We start from the raw sequence: 19,399 nt of genomic DNA on the forward strand, positions 1-19,399 counted from the left end.
TGTGGATTAATTTTCAAATGCTTATATACTAAAGTCTATTCTCCAAATCTTTGGCACCTCAGGTCATGTAAGTATGTAACATTTTATTTGTATATATATATATATATATATATATATATATATATATATATATATGTGTTTATACTTTATATATTTAAATCATAAATGTATTTTTATATAAATAAAATTTTATAGATTTACAGAAATTTGCGAAGAAACGCACAGGGAAGTCCTATGTACCCTTTCCATAGCCTCCTCCAGTGTTAACATCTTATAACTCTACTACCACATCCATAAAGCTTATTCAGATTTCACAGTCTGACATATAACACTAAAGGTTGCACCCCATCATCCTAGACTGATGGAACACTTAAAAAAAAGAAAAAAGCTAAAGCAAGACTGACACCAGGAGACAGGACGTAGGGAAAGACCAGTCCTATCTAGGCCAGGCACTATGGCCACCTGACTGTTATAGGGAATTGGTGGAGTATGGTTGTTGCTTCCACCCTTCACCACTGGGACTCACAGAAAGGCCAGGAGCAGATTTGGGTAGATGCTTTCACCACAGCCACCTTCTTCAGGCATCTGGGGACAAGGGCAGGGCTAGCTTCAGTCAGAATCTCATTGAAGAATGATCCCGCTTGTCTGGTCAGACTGCAGCCCCAGGTATTTGCTCTGGGGGCAATGGAAAATGCCAGCTCCCAAGGTAATAAAGAGCCTTTCCTAAAATCAGAAAGTGCACTGGTGCGTATTCTTCAGGGAGTCGTTATAGGGATGGAAGAGGTTCCATGCCTATGGAACAATAGTATGGGTGAAACAATAGTAGCCAGTGTGCTATAGGCCAAGGATATTGCTCCTGGGTGGATAAAGGTGTTTTTAGCATGAGGTCACAGAAAGCCGAGCCCAGGAAAGGTATCAACAAAACACTAGAGAAACTCTAGTTAATACTTTTTCTTAATTGCCCATTTCTTTGCAGGGATGGCACCCAACGAAAGGAGCACCCTTTGACGGGGCTCCAGGCTGGGCCCACCACTTGGATTCCACATATATGGGCAGGTCAGGGGAACTGGTGAGGCTGCAGGCTCCAGATGTTTACCTAAAGGAGTGACTATGGAGTCTTCCCAGGATAGCATTCACTGTAAGGGAAGGGAACAGAGCAGATCCAGCAATGACACTTCTCACTGGAGTTTGTTAGCAAGCTCCTCAGTTTTAGTCCAACTAAGAAGGCTGGAGGGGGTGATTAGGGGGGCATGTTACAGGCAAAACCTGAAAGTACTGCTTTGCTAAAACCCTATCAGAACTTGTACACAAATGGCATTTTGATACCTAAGTGGAAAGGCAAGACTCTAAAATGGGTTAAAAGACATTTGTCCCTGTATTTAAAAAAATAATAATAATAGTTGTTTTAAGAGAAGTTTTAGGTTCACAGAAAACCTGAACGGAAAGTAGAGTTCCCGCACATATCCGCCCCCTGCACAGCTTCCCCCATTGTTAACATCCTGAATTAGTGTAGTATGCTCCCACTTTTTTTATGCATTGAACCCAGTCTAGGCAGCAACAGTTCTCCCCACCCCCAAAATGTGCCCAGGGGATGTGGCGATACCCAGATAAAGCAGAGCCTAGGCCTGGCAGATATGGGCAGATATCGTAGGCCTACAGGACATACAGAGGGAGGGCTAGAGCAATGGAAGACTGGAAAAGCAGCAGAGACAATGTGATAGCTAACTGAGTTTGTTCATGAGTGTGTGCAGAACATCACTAAGACCTCCAAGAAATACTTATCAAGAACTTTGCGGGGATCAGGAGTCCTGGATTAGCAAGTGGGAATAAGAGCGAGAGAAATACGGGGTGCAGGAGAGCGTAGCAGTGAAGGAATATATGCTTTAGCATCACACTGAGGGGGAGGGGAAGGAAAAAGAAAAAGAAAAAAAAGAAAAAGAAAAAGAAAAAAAAAGGAAAAAAAAAGAGGTTAGAGTGGGAGAGAGCCAAAGCATAAGAGACTCTTAAAAACTGAGAACAAACTGAGGGCTGATGGGGGGGTGGGAGGGAGGGGAGGGTGGGTGATGGGTATTGAGGAGGGCACCTGTTGGGATGAGCACTGGGTGTTGTATGGAAACCAATCTGACAATCAATTTCGTCTATTAAAAAAAAAAAAAAAAGAATCACACTGACTAGGTTCCAATCCTGGATTTGCCACTTACCTAGCTGTGTGACGTTAGCTTACCACTCTTTCAGTTTCTGTATCTGTAAAATGGAAGACATAACCCTTTCTAACTTATACAACTGTTGTGACAATTATATGAGCTTAAAACACATAAAGCATTTAAAGTAGTATTTTGTGTGCACAGAATAAACATTCAGTAAATAGCACAGTACCTCATGGGGTTGCCACGGAAATAGAAAATGATGGTACAGGTAAAGCACTCCTCTAGAAGAGACGTTCTCAATGAATGTCAGCTATTGCTGGGTGATGGAAATTAAATTTTACATGGTATCAGTATATATCCTGGAAGACTGTCAAAAGGAGAAGAAACAATTATAAAATTTTTATTTGGCAGTATAAAAACAAAACTGACTGCAATTTTTTATGTAAATTGCTTCCCACTTATGTCTAATTACTATGAAGCACAATAACAATTATACATAACATTAAGTGAGTCAGATTGACTTTGCTAAAACTTTTGATTATAACACCAACCTCTGTGTACATATGCTGCGTGCTCACTGACTGTGGCTCTTCTGGTACATACATCTGCTAATGCAGCATGGTGGTCTGCTCACAATGTTGGAAAATTAGTGGGAGCACTGGCTCGCCAGACTGCTTTCCCCTACCCTCCCCCAGATCTTTTTCAGTCCTTATTATCCTACAATTTTCTGCTCATTCTGACGATGCATCCATCCTTTTTTTCAATCCATTTAATTCAATCAATGTTTAAAGAGTACTTACTGTGTTTGAGGCATTGGGTTAGGAGCTGGAGGGGATACAAGGATAATTAAGGCAACCCCTACTTGTAGTCAAGTATTAGGGAATAAAGGGAAACCTTAATGTGAGGTAGAAAGAAGTTGCCGTGAGTCTTCAGGAAATGCTGGTTGTGGCTTTTGTGCTAGATACTTAAGAGTAAGTATAAGAGTAAGAGTAAGTTTAAGAGTAAATATAAGATACTTAAGAGTAAGATTTTTATATACCAGGATAGCTTTACTGAGATATAATTCACATATTATAAAATTCACTCTTTGAAAGTGTACAAATCAATGGGTTTTGGTATATTCACAAATTTGTGCAACCATCACTACAGTCACTGTTAGAACATGCTCATCACCCTAAAAAGAAACCCCATCCATATCCATTAGCTATCACTTCCCATTCTGCCTCCCTGCAGCCCCTGGCAACTGCTAATTTACTTTCAGTTTCTATGGAATTGCCTATTCTGGACATTTTGTATAAATAGAATTATACAATTTATGAAACAGAGAAAGAGGATGGGGGAGTTGCAACTTGAACTTTTTTTTAATGTTTATTTTTGACAGAGAAAGAGAGAGAGACAGAGAGACAGAGCATGAGTGGGGGAGGGGCAGAGAGAGAGGGAGACACAGAATCTGAAGCAGGTTCCAGGCTCCGAGCTGTCAGCACAGAGCCTGACACGGGGCTTGAACTCCAGACTGTGAGATCATGACCTGAGCCGAAGTCCGACACTCAACCGACTGAGCCACCCAGGCACCCCGGGGGAGTTGCAGTTTTAAATAGGATGATCAGGGAAAGCTTTAGGGTGAATAACACACTCGATTTTTTTTTCAAAATTTTATTTAAATTCTAGTTAGTTAACAGTGTATTGGTTTCAGGAGTAGAATTTAGTGATTCATCACTTAACGTACAACACCCAGTGCTCATCATAAGAACTGCTCTCTGTAATACCCATCACCTATTTAGCCCATCCCCCACCCACCTCTCTCCATCAACCCTATTTGTTCTTTATCATTAAGAGTCTTATATGGGGGTGCCTGGGTGGCTCAGTCAGTTAAGTGTCCAACTCTCAGTTTCGGCTCAGCTCATGATCTCAGGTTTCATGAGTTCGAGTCCCACATTGGGCTCTGTGCTGACAGTGCAGAGCCTGCTTGGGATTCTCTCTCTTCTTCCTCTCTCTCTGCCCCTTCCTCACTCACTCTGTCTCTGACTCTGTCTAAATAAATAAATAAACTTAAAAAAAAGTATCTCATATGGTTTATGTCTCTCTCTCTTCTCCCCCATACCATATGTTCATCTATTTCTTAAATTCCATATATGAGTGAAATCCTATGGTATTTGTCTTTCTCTGACTTATTTTGCTTAGCATAATACACTCTAGCTCCATCCATGTCATTGCAAAGGGCAAGATTTCATTCTTTTTGATGGCTAATATTCCATTGTGTATATATATGCCACATCTTCTTTATCCATTCATCAGCCAATGGACATCTGGGCTCGGACAGTCCCATAGTTTGACTATTGTTTTGATAGACACATTCGATTTAAAATCTGAATGCAGGTGAAGAAACAAACTCCGTGGCTATCTGAGTAAAAAGCATTCCAGGCAGAAAGAACAGCAAGTGCAATGGCCCAGAGGCTGGCGAGTGCTTGGTGTGTTGGAGCAACAACAAAGACATCAGTGTGGCTAGAGCAGAGCAAGTAAGGGGAAAGAAGTAAGAGATTAGGCATTAATGGGGGCCAGATTGCATAGGACCTTATAAACTATGACAAGAGTTTGGCTTCTGCTGTATGTGAAACAGGAAATCATTAGAGGATTTTGAGCAGAGAGTAGCAAAATTTGATTTATATTTTAAAGGAATTTATTTGTTTGTTTATTTACTTATTTATTTTGGGGGGGGGGCAGAGACGAGGGAGAGGGAGAGAGAGAATCCCAAGCAGGCTCCACACCCAGCATGGAGCCTGATATGGGGCTTGATCTCACGACCATGAGATTATGACCTGAGCCAAAATCGAGAATCCGATGCTTAACCAACTGAGCCGCCGAGGTGCCCCTAAAGGGATTAATCTTTAAGTGGACCAATCATTTTGAGAATAAAATGTGGGAGAATAAGGGTGGAAGCAGGGAAATCAGTCAGTAGGCTTTTAACAATAGCCCAGGTGAGAGACAATGATAGCTTGGACCAGGTGATAGCAGTGAAGGTGTTGAGAACTGATTAGAGTCTGAATATATTTTGAGCTGGAGTCAGCAGGATTTGATGACAGAATGAATATGGGATGTGAGAGAAAGGAAGGAGTCAAAGATGACTCCAAGATTTTTCTCTGACAGCTAGAAGGAGGAACTTAAGTGGGGAAGACTACAGAAGGAGCAGGTTTGGGATGGTGGCGGCAAAGATCAGAAGTTAAGTTTTAGTATTAAGGTTGAGATGCCCAGTAAACACTGAAGTGGAGATGTCAAGAATATAGTTGGATATGCAAGTCTAGAGTTCAAGGTCTGAGATTGCTGAGAGGGTAAGGCACCAACCCTTTGAATGACACTCAATCTGGGTAGTATCTTAGCACTGTCCATATGGGGAATAGGAAGCTTGTGCCTCTGTCTAGGAGCATGCTGATTGTACAATGTTCTGTAGAGCTGCCTCCACCCAGTGAACAAACGCTGTTATCTTCCACTGTTAGCATCTTTCCTCCAATCATATAACTGTCCCTAGGTAATAAATACCCATATAAACACTTAAATTCCGTCCTCTTTGGCTCTCTTTCCACTTTCTAACATGACATGGTCACCATACTTTCTGTAATGCATGTTATATTTTACTCCCCAGTAGGAAATCTTGCAATTGTCTCATCAATTGAGAACAAGATCCTCAGAGCACCTGGGTGGCTTACTCGGTTAAGCATCCTACTCTTGCTCACATCATGATCTTGTGGTTCATGAGATCGAGCCCCGGATCTGGCTCTGCACTGACAGCAAGAAACCCACTTGGGATTCTCTTTCTCTCCATCTCTCTGCCCGTCCCCCACACCAGTTCACTCTCTCTCTCTCAAAATAAATTAAATTTAAATTTAATTAAATTAATTTAAAAAAAGAACAAGATCCTCTTCCTTTGGTGTTCACAAGGACACAGTATTTTTATTGAGATATAGTCAGCATATATTAGTTTCAAGTATATACAACAAAATGATTCAATATATGTACATATTGTAAAATGATCATCACAATAAATCTAGTTAACATCTGTTCCAAATCTTTTCTTCATACTGGATAGTTTGGATACGAGAAAGTAAGTCAGCCATAATGGTTCAAATATGTCTGCAAATAACCCAGGAGTTAACAGCATGTTAATTTATGGAAACGCTGTCCACATAATGCCTACAGTCTTGTCCCATGGCAGGTGTTCAGTTAAATCTGATTGATCATTTGGGCTCAACCATGTATCATATGAATCTTTACAAACTGTAGGATCTTGAGGAGAGAAGAATCCTCTACTATCTCCGCCCATCACTCCCTGTGATTCCAACTTAGTATCCTCTCACAGGGTGTCTCTTCACCCGGGCTCATGGCAAAGCTTTCTCTTTCGCCTGCTGCTTGATTTTTGTTTTGTTGCTTTGTTTTCTTTCCTGACACTGTCTGCCCTCTGGCATGGGAACTAGCCTCTGACTGGCCTGGTAATGTCCAAAACTCTTTGCAAATTATGCCTAACATAGAGATTGCCCTCGTGAGCCAAGCAAGACTCTGGTGTTACCCCATCATAGCCACACTCATCCCCTAAACCCTTGCAACTACTAATCTATTCTCCAGCACTATGATCACATATTTCACGATTGTTACATAAATAAAATCATGAAGTGTGTATCCTTTTGTGATTGGCTTTGACCACTCTGTATAATTTCCTTGAATTTCACCCAAGTTATTGAATGTATCAGTAGTCCATTCCTTTTTTTTTTTTTTTTTTACCACTGAGTAATACTCCATGGCATGAGTGTACCACAGTTATTTTTATCCACTTACCCTTCGAAGGATATTTGAGCTGTTTCCAGTTTTGGGGTATCATAAATAAGTCATTATAAGCATCCATGCACAAGTTCCTGAATAAAGGGAAGTCTTCGTTTCTCTGAGATAAATGCCCAGAGTGGAACTGCTAAGTTGAATGGCAAGTCCGTTTTTCAGTTTTGAAAGGAACAAACGATTCCAGAGTCAAATTATTTATTTTTGGAATTTAATTATGACTCAGCCCCTAGAAAGACATTCCTCTGTTTACCTCTTTTTGATTAGAGAACTATCTTTCTCAGAGTCTTGTGGAGTCAGATGAACCTGTATTCAATTCCGCTTCAATCACTTATTAGCTGGGTGAGCTTCAACAACTTATTTACCTTTTTTGAGTCTCAGATTCCCTATTTTAAAAATAGGGATAATGATGGTGGAGAAAGGAAGAATTTAACAAGATCAACATATAAAGTACTCAGAGCAGAGCCTGCTACACTGCAGCGAGTTATGCTCTCTTTTCACTCCATGGCAACATAATGATCAAATATTACTTCCAACTTTTTTGGTATATTTGAAATTTTAAAAACCAAAAGAAAGCATAATGTCAGCTCCTTTTGTACATATTTTTTAAATTCTTTTTTATTTATTTTGAGAGAGACAGAGCGCACACATGCAAGCGGGGGAGGGGCACAGAGGTGGAGAGAGAGAACCCCGAGTAGGCTCTGGGCACTGTCAGCACAGAGCCCGATGTGGGGCTTGAGCTCATGAACTGTGAGATCATGACCTGAGTTGAAATCAAGAGTTGGGTGCTTCACTGACTGAGCCACCCAGGCAACCCCATATTCTTTTTTATTAGATGAATTATCTTTAATAGATTCCTTATGCATAATTTTTCCTTGGCAAAACCATTTTCCCTTTCTTCCTATCAATTGTTTGCTGAAGTAATCCTTACAGTGCTTGGCAACAGAAATGAGTTGGTGCATCTCCATTATGCTCTGTGGTTTTTCTCTCTTCCAGGTCAGTGAACAATTTCCTGATGACTGGTCCAAAGGTAAGAAAAAAAGTCCTTCGATTTATTTGGATTCACCAAATCTTAGCCTCTTGACTGAAGACTATACACGTCCATTTCTTTTCATTATGTCCACATTTTTTATTAGCTGTATATATTACAGACAGAAAAACTATGGCATAGAGAGGATTAGGGATACACCCAAAAGAATACAGCAAACTAGTGTCAGGGCCAAGGCAAGAACTCAGGAGTATTGATTCTGAATGTATGGCCAGAATTTCCAGAGCCAGAAAAGCCAACAGCCTTTCATGCTGTCAGGTTGCAGTCACACATCCCTCTCAGTGCAGCGGTTGGATGCAGCTTGCCATCTTTAAACTGCTGGCATTGTACTACATGATCTCCAAGGCCATTTTCAGCCCCCAAATGTTCTTTTCCAAGATAGTAATGGAGTGAGAATAGCTGAAAACCCATGAATTATATAATTTGGGCTCATTTTGGAGAAGCAGGATAGTATAGTGAATAAAGGCTGGTGAGGTCTAGAGTCTGGTAACACTGAATTTCGTTCCTACTTTTACCTTCTGCTACCTGTGGGACCTTGAGCAAATTGCTTTACTTCACCTCTCTAAGCCTCAGGTTCCTAATCTATAAAAATGGTACCTATTTCACAAGGTTATTTGTGATGTTAAATGGGACAGCATATTTAAAGTGCTTACTCTGTCATTATTTTTTTTAAATTTTTTTTAACGTTTATTTATTTTTGAGACAGAGAGAGACAGAGCATGAACAGGGAAGGAGCAGAGAGAGAGGGAGACACAGAATCTGAAACAGGCTCCAGGCTCTGAGCTGTCAGCCCAGAGCCCGACGCAGGGCTCGAACTCACGGACCATGAGATCATGACCTGAGCCGAAGTCGGACGCTTAACCAACCAAGCCACCCAGGCGCCCCTCTGTCATTATTTTAGAAGGCTGGGAGAGTGGGCAGGAAAAGAGGTGCTTGGCCACTACAGGGCAAATGTCTCCCGAGTTCAGCTGAGAGGCTGAATTTTGACCCTTGTGTTTCTACGCAGGCTTACCTGATATATTCCAGCAGTGTGGCAGCTGGTGCCCAGAGTGGTATTGAAGAATGCAAGTATCAGTTTGCCTGGGACCGGTGGAACTGCCCTGAGAGAGCCCTGCAGCTGTCCAGCCATAGTGGCCTTCGCAGTGGTAAGGAAAGCCTCGGCCACAGCTCCCTGGACCCCCTGGCCACAGGTTAGAGCCCCACTCTTCAGGGATGACCCCTTGCTACTTCTACTTCCTCGTTCCTCAACCTGGCCTCTGTCCTGTCTCTGGGATCTTCTCTGTCCCTTCTCCATCTTATAAAGCTTTATTTTCTTTCTTCCCAACACCCTCACTGCTCAATGAATGGACCCTGCCTCACCCCCAATCCAATAGCATCGTTGGCCTCCCAGTTGGCTGAATATAAATAGTGTCAGGAGGTAGGTAGGTGTCATAATTCTTCATGCCTCTTAGCCCCTTCCTTCAGCAGCTCAGCAGAGAGGTACAGGCCAAGCAAGGACTGACTTGGACTTGACCTCCCATGGAGAAGCTAAAGAGTGGCCATGGCAGTAAATGAAATAGCTGCCAATCAGAAGTTCACGACCAGCTAGCATGTGCCTGTTAGACTTCAGTATTCCAGGTAGAAATAGGCCTGTGCGCTTTACAACCTGGCTTTCAGATTCATCTCCTTCCCCATTTCTTCCTCTGGCTCTTCACCACCTAAATCCTTTACAACCATGTATGTAAACAGTAATCTAGCCACCTAGTCATAATGTGTGACCTGAAAAGATGGGAGGGAAGAAGCATAGTGCTGAGACCAAGGCTGGAGCAGACCATGGAAGTAAGGTACATTATAAAGGTGGGGAAATAGGATGGAGCTGGGGAAGGAGGGCATAATGATGGAAGGAAGGATATATCTATTTACCCTATATTTATTATAATAATAAAGGAAGACAGCATGACTGATACCTTGAGTTACAACCCCTCCCTCTAACTCACCCATTTTTGGTTCCTGCCCAGCTAATCGGGAGACAGCGTTTGTACATGCCATCAGCTCTGCTGGGGTCATGTACACTCTGACTAGAAACTGCAGCCTCGGGGATTTTGACAACTGTGGCTGTGATGACTCCCGCAATGGGCAGCTGGGTGAGTAGTGATACTGCGGTGGGTAGGGCAGGCCATAAAGTTCACTGTGAATGAAAAGTCTGGTGGGTAGTTTGGTGGGGGTGAAGAAGCATTGTATTCTTCTAAATCTGAGGAAAATCAGGGCCAACTGCTTTAAGCCCAAACCCTAGAGTGACAAACCAGGCTAAATGTAGCTTGGGGCCCTCTGTCCAACTGAATGGTTTCCTTAATTTAAACACAATAAAGTAACAACACTCCCTGAGGATTCAATCCTTCTGCTCCCTGAAAATAGGGGGGTGTCATTCTCTGTTGCCTGTCCCTGTTTCCTCCCCACTCTTTACCTCTACTGTCCTCTCCCATCCTCTCTGCCCTCCAGCTCAACTTCCAACTTTGTTGTTCCATATTATTTTCATTGTGCCGCCTCCCCGGCTCCATGCTGGCACTTTTGCTCGCCTTTTTCCTGGGCCATTTTGTGGATGTCAATGGCTGGCCAGGCACGTGAACACTCTGCCCGAAGGCCAGAAGCACTGTGTGTAGAGGGAGAACCCAGCATCCTGCAGAGAATCCACTCGGCAACTATTTACGTCATGGAGTCCAGAGCAAGGGACTGGATGAGGCTGGAAGTGGAAGCCCAAAAGTGGCCTAAACAAATCTGGGCTGAAACTAATCTGGAGACAGGGCACCCGCCCAACCCCAAATCCAGTTAGAAACAGCAGCTAGGAGGCTCCGAGCCCGCCTGCTCAACGACCTTTCCTCCCCTTGCACTTTTCCAGGGGGCCAAGGCTGGCTGTGGGGAGGCTGCAGTGACAACGTGGGCTTCGGAGAGGCAATATCCAAGCAGTTCGTCGATGCCCTAGAGACAGGACAGGATGCCCGGGCCGCCATGAACCTGCACAACAATGAGGCCGGCCGCAAGGTGAGTCCCGCAGCCCTGGGGGTTAGGCAACTGGCTCCATCCACCATGAGCCCCAGGTGCGGACAGCTCTTCAGTTCATTTAACAGATTGGAAAAACGAGGCACCGAGCTGGCCAGCCACGTGGATTAATCAGCTGGACGCCTAGCAACCCTCCCTTACCACCCCCCCCCCGCCCCCCGCCCCCAGCAGACTTCCCCCAGCCTCATCCCCGATCAGCTCACTTCTAGCTCTCTCCCCAGGCGGTGAAGGGCACCATGAAACGCACGTGTAAGTGCCACGGCGTGTCCGGCAGCTGCACCACGCAGACCTGCTGGCTGCAGCTGCCTGAGTTCCGCGAGGTGGGCGCGCACCTGAAGGAGAAGTACCACGCGGCTCTCAAGGTGGACCTGCTGCAGGGTGCCGGCAACAGTGCGGCCGGCCGCGGCGCCATCGCCGACACCTTCCGCTCCATCTCCACGCGGGAGCTGGTGCACCTGGAGGACTCCCCGGACTACTGCCTGGAGAACAAAACGCTAGGACTGCTGGGCACCGAAGGCCGAGAGTGCCTGCGGCGGGGGCGGGCCCTGGGCCGCTGGGAGCGCCGCAGCTGCCGCCGGCTCTGCGGGGACTGCGGACTGGCGGTGGAGGAGCGCCGTGCCGAGACCGTGTCCAGCTGCAACTGCAAGTTCCACTGGTGCTGCGCCGTCCGCTGCGAGCAGTGCCGCCGGCGGGTTACCAAGTACTTCTGCAGCCGCGCCGAGCGGCCGCGGGGGGGCGCGGCGCACAAACCCGGGAGAAAGCCCTGAGGGTCTCCTTTCTCCCCTCCTTTCCCCATTTGTCCTTGGCTTCTTTTAGAGACCCCAGTAATACAGGAACCTAGGGAACGCCCCCCCCCCCCACATTCCCCTGCCCAGGGATCCCAAGAGGGAGAGACGCTACAGTCTCTCCAGAGCTTGCCACTTTCCACCCCTTTCCTAGCTCTTTGCTCTCCTCCAGTCCATCATCACCCTGCATCATCTTCACGGTCCACACTTAGGTCTGAGGGCTCCCAGTTCTGAGATTCTGAGCTGCTGATTCTCCTTGGACTAGGATGAGAATAGGCGTTCCTCCTCCCCTTTCTAGCTGCCCTAACGCCTGACCTAGCCTATACAGCCGTAGGGAACCGGAAGAACACTTCTCTGATATACAGGGTCAGGCTAAAGCCCTGCTTCTCTCTTTTGCCCATTTTCTTGCCCTCCCGCCATTTCCCCATTTTCCTACTGCCAGGTATCTACCATAGCCACATCTTTTTTTTTTTTTTTCTTTTTTTCTGCAGAGCTCCTTCCATGCTTTTGATTCCTTGCTAACTGTTGACAGGCACCCCAGTGATCTCTAATGCTTCCTCTCTCCTTTTCCCTTTCCCTTAAGAAAGATTGTGACAAAACTGACGCAGGAGAAAGCATGTCTTTGGGGGTCGTTTCCTAGAGGCAGGGCCTGAAGATGGAAGCAGTGGGAACCCCAGAGTGCTGACTTGCTGGAAACCAGGGTGCTCCTCATCCTTGTGATACACGTCTCCAGTGGACTTTGCCAGTCAGAACTTCATAGACAATCACCCCAGGTGCTCCAGGCAGACCCCCCGTATCTAGGAACTATGTGAGGGCAGATTACGAGTCACTTGCTATAACGTCGGCTTCTCCCTACTGTTTCCTCCTAGCCGCCGCCGTGACCTCTTCTCCTTCCCCAAACGATCCTTGTTCCTTTGAGCCAAGACTGAGCTAAGTAATGTCAATTTCCCATTCAGATCCCAGCTTGCACCTCTAAAAGCAGATCATAAAGCAGGAGAAGCTGGGACCCTTTCTTTTCACAAACCTGGATCTCAAACAGGCAGGATTCAGGGCATTGGATACTTTCCTTTGATAGGTAAACTTCCTGCAGGGAAACTTTCCAATAGGAAGTTCAGCACCTCGAACTTTAATTTATTACAGTCACTGTGATATGTGCTTCTTTTCTAGGTATTGAGCTTATTCCTGGGGACACAGGTAAGGGTGAGTGGAAGATAGAACGTCTAGGCCCTCTCTTCCCTTCCACCTTGCCAGAACACTATCCTCCCTTAAGCCTCACTTCCCTGATGGCCTAAGTAGTTACACTGGTCTGTATGAGGCTAATCTGCCAACAACTAGTAAATAATCCACATAAATCTTCCACCAATACATTCACTCAGTAGCTAAGAGCTCACTGCTTGTGGTGCTTGAGACGGAAGCAGTCCAGCAGGGACTTGCTTCTGAAAGAGGGCTCTGGAAAGAGAAGAGCCAAATCCCTGACAGACTGCAGCCCAAGGAGCTTCCCAGCCATCTCCCTTCTCCGAGGCTGGCCTTGGGTCTGGGCATGGGGCAGCTGTTTAGGAGAACTGGTCAGATGCCAGACCACCTCATCCTACCTCCCAGAGTAGGAGACAGCACAGAAATGTGGCTCTCAATAGGTAACAGGGGCTGAGGCTTTAGGGACCAACCCGGGACAGTGGAAAGACTCCTCTTATATTCCAGACTGGGGCAGTGGCCAGGTCAGACCCCAAACCCCTAGTCTCTTCCCTACATATCCTCTGGTCGATGAACACTTACTGAGGAGAGAGGTTGTCCTTCCTCACAGGGACACACTGCCCTTCAGGGTCTCCTATTGCTTCATTTCCAGTACAATCAGCAAAAGGCCTTTTGCTCAGTCCCTCAGCTTTGATCTGAGCCTGTTGAATCTCTCAACTTGATCTTTCCTAATCAAGCAGCAACATATACTAACCTGGCTGTCCCACTTGGCAGAATTACCTGACAGTGTGCGGTAAGAAAATCTGGCAAGGCAGCTAGAAGATATAAAAGTACAATATCGTACAGGAAAGCTGCATTCTCCAGGAGGTCTCTCAGCACAAAAGTAGGACTATTGTGCTTCGTATTTGATAATTCCAGGTCAGTACTTGAAACCTGTCATGCTGCCAGGAAGTTCTTTCATAGGGGGTTGTTTTGTATTCCCAAATGGCTATAATTGATACAGCTTCATCTGAGTTCTATAAAGAAAACATTACTGAGCTACCTTAGATCTGCATTGATTTTTTTTCCTTTTTTGCATTATCCATTCATTCATTTGGTCATTCAACAAACGCTGGAGTGCAAGTCCAGTGGCGAACAACACAGTGACCTCCCTGCATTCATGGAGTTTAGGTTCTCTCTTATACTCAACCACCAGGGCTGTGTTCCCCTTTGCAAACATGGACAACTCCAGAACAGCTGCTTGGGAAGACACCTTGGAGGTCAGCTAGTCAAAGCTTTTGTTTTACAGATTAAAACTGATGCTGAAAAAGATGTCTGGCTTGTTCAACCAACTAGTAAGTTGCCATGGGGTGCACACTGGAACCCTGGTCTCTTCCCTTCTCTTGTGTACTCTTTAAGGCCCATCTGTCTCCAGCAGAGGAAAGAAGCAGAGGGGGATCCTGAGAAGTGACAAGGATATGGGTTTGTGCAGGGGGTGGGGGGTGGGGAGAGTGGTGCAAAACACTGTCTCCTTCCTGTCCCTGGCCTCTGAGCCTACACTCAGGCAGGGGTTTCTTTTCTTGAAAAGAATCCCAGCCTCAACTGGCCTTAGCAGCAGGTTAGGGTCGTGCTCAGTGCTGGTGGTGCTGGCGGTGGTGGGAGGGGAGGGCAGGCCAGGGCACCCGCCTATTGTGGGTCTGGATTGGATGCTTCCACTCATTCATTTCCTTTTAATTAACCCGCATTCCTGGAGGAGAAATATTTATGTTGGCTCCCATAGAGGCAATCCGCAGACTGGAAAGAAGGGGGAAGAAAGCCTGCCTTAGCAAAACAATATCTCTAAAGAGCTCAAGAAGAGAAAATAAGAGAACAAAATGCCATTAAAATAGCCTTCTACCCCCACTGGAGTCAATGAAAACTTCATTTCACATGCTAATCCCCCACTCCGCCCCTTCTCTTCTCACAACACCTTTCCTGAAAGTGTTTGGGAAAAGTCTTCGCAGTCAGTACACAGCTCCCTGCAGCTCAGACTTCTCCTTGTGTTAGTTCAGGGCCCCAAGTGGGGCCCTCGCTCCAGCAGCGGCTTTTTTCTCCCCCCCTTTAATTTAAACAAAGACTTCAGAGTTCATCAACCTCCCACTGAAATTCACAGCTGCTGAACAAACTAATCCCCTCTCCCGGCCTTTCTTCCCTTCAATGGGCTCTTGGCTTCAAAGACACTTTGGGAAAGGACTTTGCTGGGGCTCACACTGCTTCATCAATAGAAGTTAGTGCAAGTATTATCTGAAGAGCAAGTGGCTTTACAAACAAATACTGCCTAACAATCCCTTCCTCCCAAACATACACATCTAGCCCACAGACATGATGGGATCTACAACAGGATTAGAGATAGTACCCCTGGCTTCACACCCAGCCCCTTTGTGCAGCTGAGCTCAGCCCTGAAGTGGTGTGGGGAAAACCCCGAGAGCTGCATGTCAGGCACGGATGGAGATACACACACACACACACACACACACACACACACACGGCCACAAATGCTGCAAGGAGAAAGCCTTGCAGCCTAATTCAGTGCCACCCTCCTTTCTTCAACTCTCTTGACTCCCCATCTGTCCCCAAGCCCCTTTCCTGTCTTTCTGGGATGCGGGAAGCAAGAACAAAGAGGCTAGGAAGAGAGGTAAGGGCAAAACAGGACCCAGAGGAGACAATCATTGGGAGATGACTGAGGAAACCAAATCAAAGCGACTTTATTGCCCATTGAGTACAACAGTGCTTCAAATGCAAAGTCCAACCATGAAGAGTGCAGCCAGAGGAGGCAGCCCTGAGACGTGTGGGGGCTGAGGAGGAGAAGGGCCTCCAGCCCTTGAGGAACAGTGCCAGAAAAGTCTTGTTAATGTGGCTCCTATTCAAGAAGTGGGCTCATAATCACACAATGGAAGGACCTTGGGCCAGGGCTCAGACAGGTCAAGTCAGGACCATTCCCTGCAGGCAGAGGTCCCTCTGCTCCTATTTCATAGCCTAAGACAGCTCCCAGCAAAAGGCAGTACACCCCTTCTCCTTTCCACCTGACCTAGCCCACCCTTATGATGCTGGCAGAAGAGCAGGTCCTTGTAAAAAGCATCTAATAAGTTCCTTCTCTGGGTTCTGCTCAGCACCCATGCCTCACATTCATGATTTGTTCAGAAGATGAACAATAGTCAACTCTACCCCAGCCTCTGGGGCTCAGAGGAAAATGGACCCGGATATAGGAACTCAGAGGCAAGGAGAAGGTAAGGCCAGGCTCTTAACTCACAGAAGGGGAGAAAGAAAAGCCCCACAAGATGGGTACAGCAGAGGTAGACTTGGAGGTAATGATCCTGTTCACCCCCTCAGAAGCCACTTAAACAGAGTATCTCTGGGGTTCTTAAAGAGGCCCTGCCCCAGGTCCTGTCAGAGTACAGAGTCAGGGAAGGTGAAGAACCAGCTATATGCTCTGCCTCAGACGCTGCGAGAGCCTTGGGTGGGTTCTACAAGGCCAGGCATAAAAGGGTGAAAAGCACCCTGCTAACTTTAGAGGCAAGCCCACAGCATCATATACCTGGCAGCAAGGGAAGAGGGTAGGGAAAAACAAACAGAATCTCTTCCGAAATTCCCCCTTTTCCACAGGGAGGAGGTAAGTAGCAGCAGAAGTAGCCTCCTGGCAAGAGAGGCTGCCTGGTTTACGTGTGCAGCTTATGAGCAATGGTGAGGACGGCCTTCAGGACAGGCATGAAGCTGGAGACCTCGCTGAAGCTGCTGCAGCCCACCACCTGGGCATGCACTGCAAGGCCCTGCTCAAAGCTTCCTGCGTCCACACATCGGGCAACCTCACGGAGCCCAGCCAGGACATGAGGCGAGAGCTGTGGAGGGATCGACCCTTAGGTCAGGGAGCCCAACCCAGCCCCTACCCTGGCAGGACGGAAGGGTAAGAGAGGATTAAGTTCTGGAGCCCAGTCCGGGCAAGATGTATGTATTGTGTGGGGGAACCCAGGTCGGTGAGACCTATGGGAGAGGACACTGGGCTCCCTTTGGCCATGGGTGATGGAGGGCAGGGGGCAGAGGTGCACCACGAAGTGTACTTACTGTCCCCTGGCAGAGCTTCTCATATAGACATTCTAGACGTTGGGCTGCCTCATCCAGCTTCCGTTTTGTCTTCTGCAGGGAGGGAAATGGATTCTGACTCCAGCCCCTAAGACTAACACTACCAGGACTATAAAGAATCACAGTATATTAGAGCTGGAATGGCTTAATGCTACTGCTTTCATTTCACAGGAGAGGAAATGAAGGCCCAAAGACGGTAAGTGACTTGCTCAAGCGGACACGGTCGGTGAATGAATGGCAGGTCTCCTACTCCTAGCTTTCACCTACCCTCCAGTGCCCCGGGCTGCCTTTCCAAGAATTAAGCCTCAATGCCTCTGGGCCCTGCTACCAAGAAGCTGGACTCAGATCGGACGAGCCCCACGTCCCCGCATGGATATCAAATAAGTACAAGACACAGATAGCGGGGCCCAGGGTCCATGAGAAAAGAGTCACACAAGGAACTGACGAACAGCTCAGAAATCCTGGGACTAGCTAGTGGTGTGAGGAGAACATCGTGGGGAAGGCTCAGACTTACTAAGTCAGCGGCAGACAGGGAGCAGCGTCGTAGAAGCTTGTCAAAGCTAATCTTCAAGGACCGATGCTCTGGGGGCAGCTCCTTCCTTTCCACCTTCTCAGGTGGCCGCTGCTGAAGCTGCTGAGGAAGGAGCAGGGAGACAGGATAGATGGGCAAGATCTCCTTCTCACAGCTGCCCTACAGACTAGTCCTCAGTGACTCAGTGTCACACTTCTCCCGCTGGAGAACAGAGTCGGGGAGAAGGACACCCCCTCTTCTCTGCGGTAAGGACATTTGGTACCTGCCTGCGCCAGTTCCCCAGCGCAGAATCTGCCTCCCTCTTGAGGAAAGAGGCCCATCTTCCACGTTCCCTGCTTTTCTATACCCAAGAAGAGTTGGAAAGCAGAGGGGAACATGCTGCTCCTGTCACCTGCAGGCTGAGTTCTCCTGGTGCTCCTGGGGGAGCATGGCCCACACCAGGGACAGAAGGCTGGGAGGAAAGGACCCCTCGTGGCTCAGAGGTGAGGCTCATAACTGGAGTGGTAATCGGTGCTGGGGGCATAAATGTCTCTGGCAACTAGAGACAGAGAAAGAAAGGCATATGAGTCTAAGCTGAGAGACTTCCTAGGCCCTGGTTTGAGAGACTGGCTTGAGTTGTGAGTGAGCAAGGGAATAGAATAGTGAGTAGGGAACCAGGAAATAGGGAGACTGGTATCTGTATGCAAGAAGGAAAGAGGAGACAGGTGAGGGGAGAATAATGAGTGGGGAAAGAGACAGGACAGAGTGTGTGACGAAGAAGGGGACTGGGCTGAATTCAACAAGAACGTAGGTCATTGGTGAATGTATGAGGGGTAAGTGGCAAGAGATGCATTGACCTTTTTCCTCTGAAGGTTTGTCCTGGGCACTGGGGCATTTTTCAAGGAATCTTGAGGTCCTGCATAGCACAAAGATAGAGGTATTTAGGGGCATGGTCAGGAACGTTGTTAATTTTTGGCCTAAAGGCCAGCAAAATTATTTCAGTTGGAGACTACCACACATCCCTCTGCAGACCAGCCGTACTCTCAGTTGACATTCTCCAACCCAATGGCCCCTAGTTTACTGGCCTGAGGAAAGACTCCTAAGGTGGTAGTGGTGAGGGGAGGAGAAGGAGGCAATGATCCAGAAAAGGGAGCCGTGGAAGGAAGACTGACCTGGGGGAACAGTCGAGACGCCAGTGGTTGGGAGGGCATTAGAGCATGGAGCACCGGGCCCTCCTGGAGGGTGTGTCACAGGGAAGCTGACAGGAGGGGCTGGGGACTGGAAGCTCATAGGACTGAGACCTGGGAGTCTCACAGGAAGCAGAGGGATCTGTTGAGCAGTCTCAGCCAGGGAGGCAGAGCCAGGCTGTATGGTGTCTGGGGGTGCCATGGGTGGAGGTGGACCAGGAGGAGGCCATGTTCCAGGGAACCCTGTGGGGTTAGGAACTTGTGCCTTTTGCTCTCTTAACAGTGGTGGCTCAAATAAAGCTGAAAAGGAACAGAAACAGGTCATTTGTCACCAAACTTCAATTTGGGAGAGATTCAGATCATATCAGGGAAGAATAAGGCAGCAATAAAATGAACAAACAACCCTAATAATGATAATAATAAAACATTAGTATGTGTGTATGGAGAACTGTCATTTACAAAGTACTTTTAACTATTCCTCAATTGATCCTAAAAATAATTCTGTAGGGTTGAAATGACCAACATGACTACTACTATCATTTTTCAGAAGAAATAGAGTGGCTAAGTCTGTTGCCCAT

General features: G+C 46.8%; 2 protein-coding genes across 20 annotated transcripts in view; one reads left to right on the top strand and one right to left on the bottom strand.

Moving 5' to 3' along the window:
• Window positions 1-7,968: 7,968 nt before the first annotated feature.
• Window positions 7,969-11,819, top strand: WNT8B (Wnt family member 8B). The gene is made up of 5 exons (XM_042960523.1): window positions 7,969-7,998; window positions 9,023-9,161; window positions 10,014-10,139; window positions 10,892-11,034; window positions 11,274-11,819. The coding sequence occupies exons 1-5, from the start codon at window positions 7,984-7,986 to the stop codon at window positions 11,817-11,819; spliced, it is 969 nt and encodes a 322-aa protein (XP_042816457.1). The 5' UTR covers window positions 7,969-7,983.
• Window positions 11,820-15,731: 3,912 nt separating this feature from the next.
• Window positions 15,732-19,399, bottom strand: part of SEC31B (SEC31 homolog B, COPII coat complex component) — a 36,093-nt gene continuing 32,425 nt past the window's right edge. For 12 of the 19 annotated variants that reach the window (XM_042960513.1, XM_042960508.1, XM_042960515.1 and 9 more), the window contains 6 exons: window positions 18,807-19,121; window positions 18,492-18,550; window positions 18,047-18,193; window positions 17,638-17,757; window positions 17,106-17,177; window positions 15,732-16,882 (listed from right to left, as the gene is read on the bottom strand). In XM_042960513.1, the coding sequence (XP_042816447.1) occupies window positions 16,703-16,882; window positions 17,106-17,177; window positions 17,638-17,757; window positions 18,047-18,193; window positions 18,492-18,550; window positions 18,807-19,121 (893 nt within the window). In that variant the 3' untranslated portion in view covers window positions 15,732-16,702. Of the gene's footprint in view, window positions 16,883-17,105; window positions 17,178-17,637; window positions 17,758-18,046; window positions 18,194-18,491; window positions 18,551-18,806; window positions 19,122-19,399 lie in introns of those variants that run through there. The other 7 variants (XM_042960514.1, XM_042960512.1, XM_042960507.1 and 4 more) reach the window with 5 other exon arrangements.

This window comes from Panthera tigris, chromosome D2 (genome assembly GCF_018350195.1).
Source record: "Panthera tigris isolate Pti1 chromosome D2, P.tigris_Pti1_mat1.1, whole genome shotgun sequence".
NCBI classification, from domain to species: Eukaryota; Metazoa; Chordata; class Mammalia; order Carnivora; family Felidae; genus Panthera; species Panthera tigris.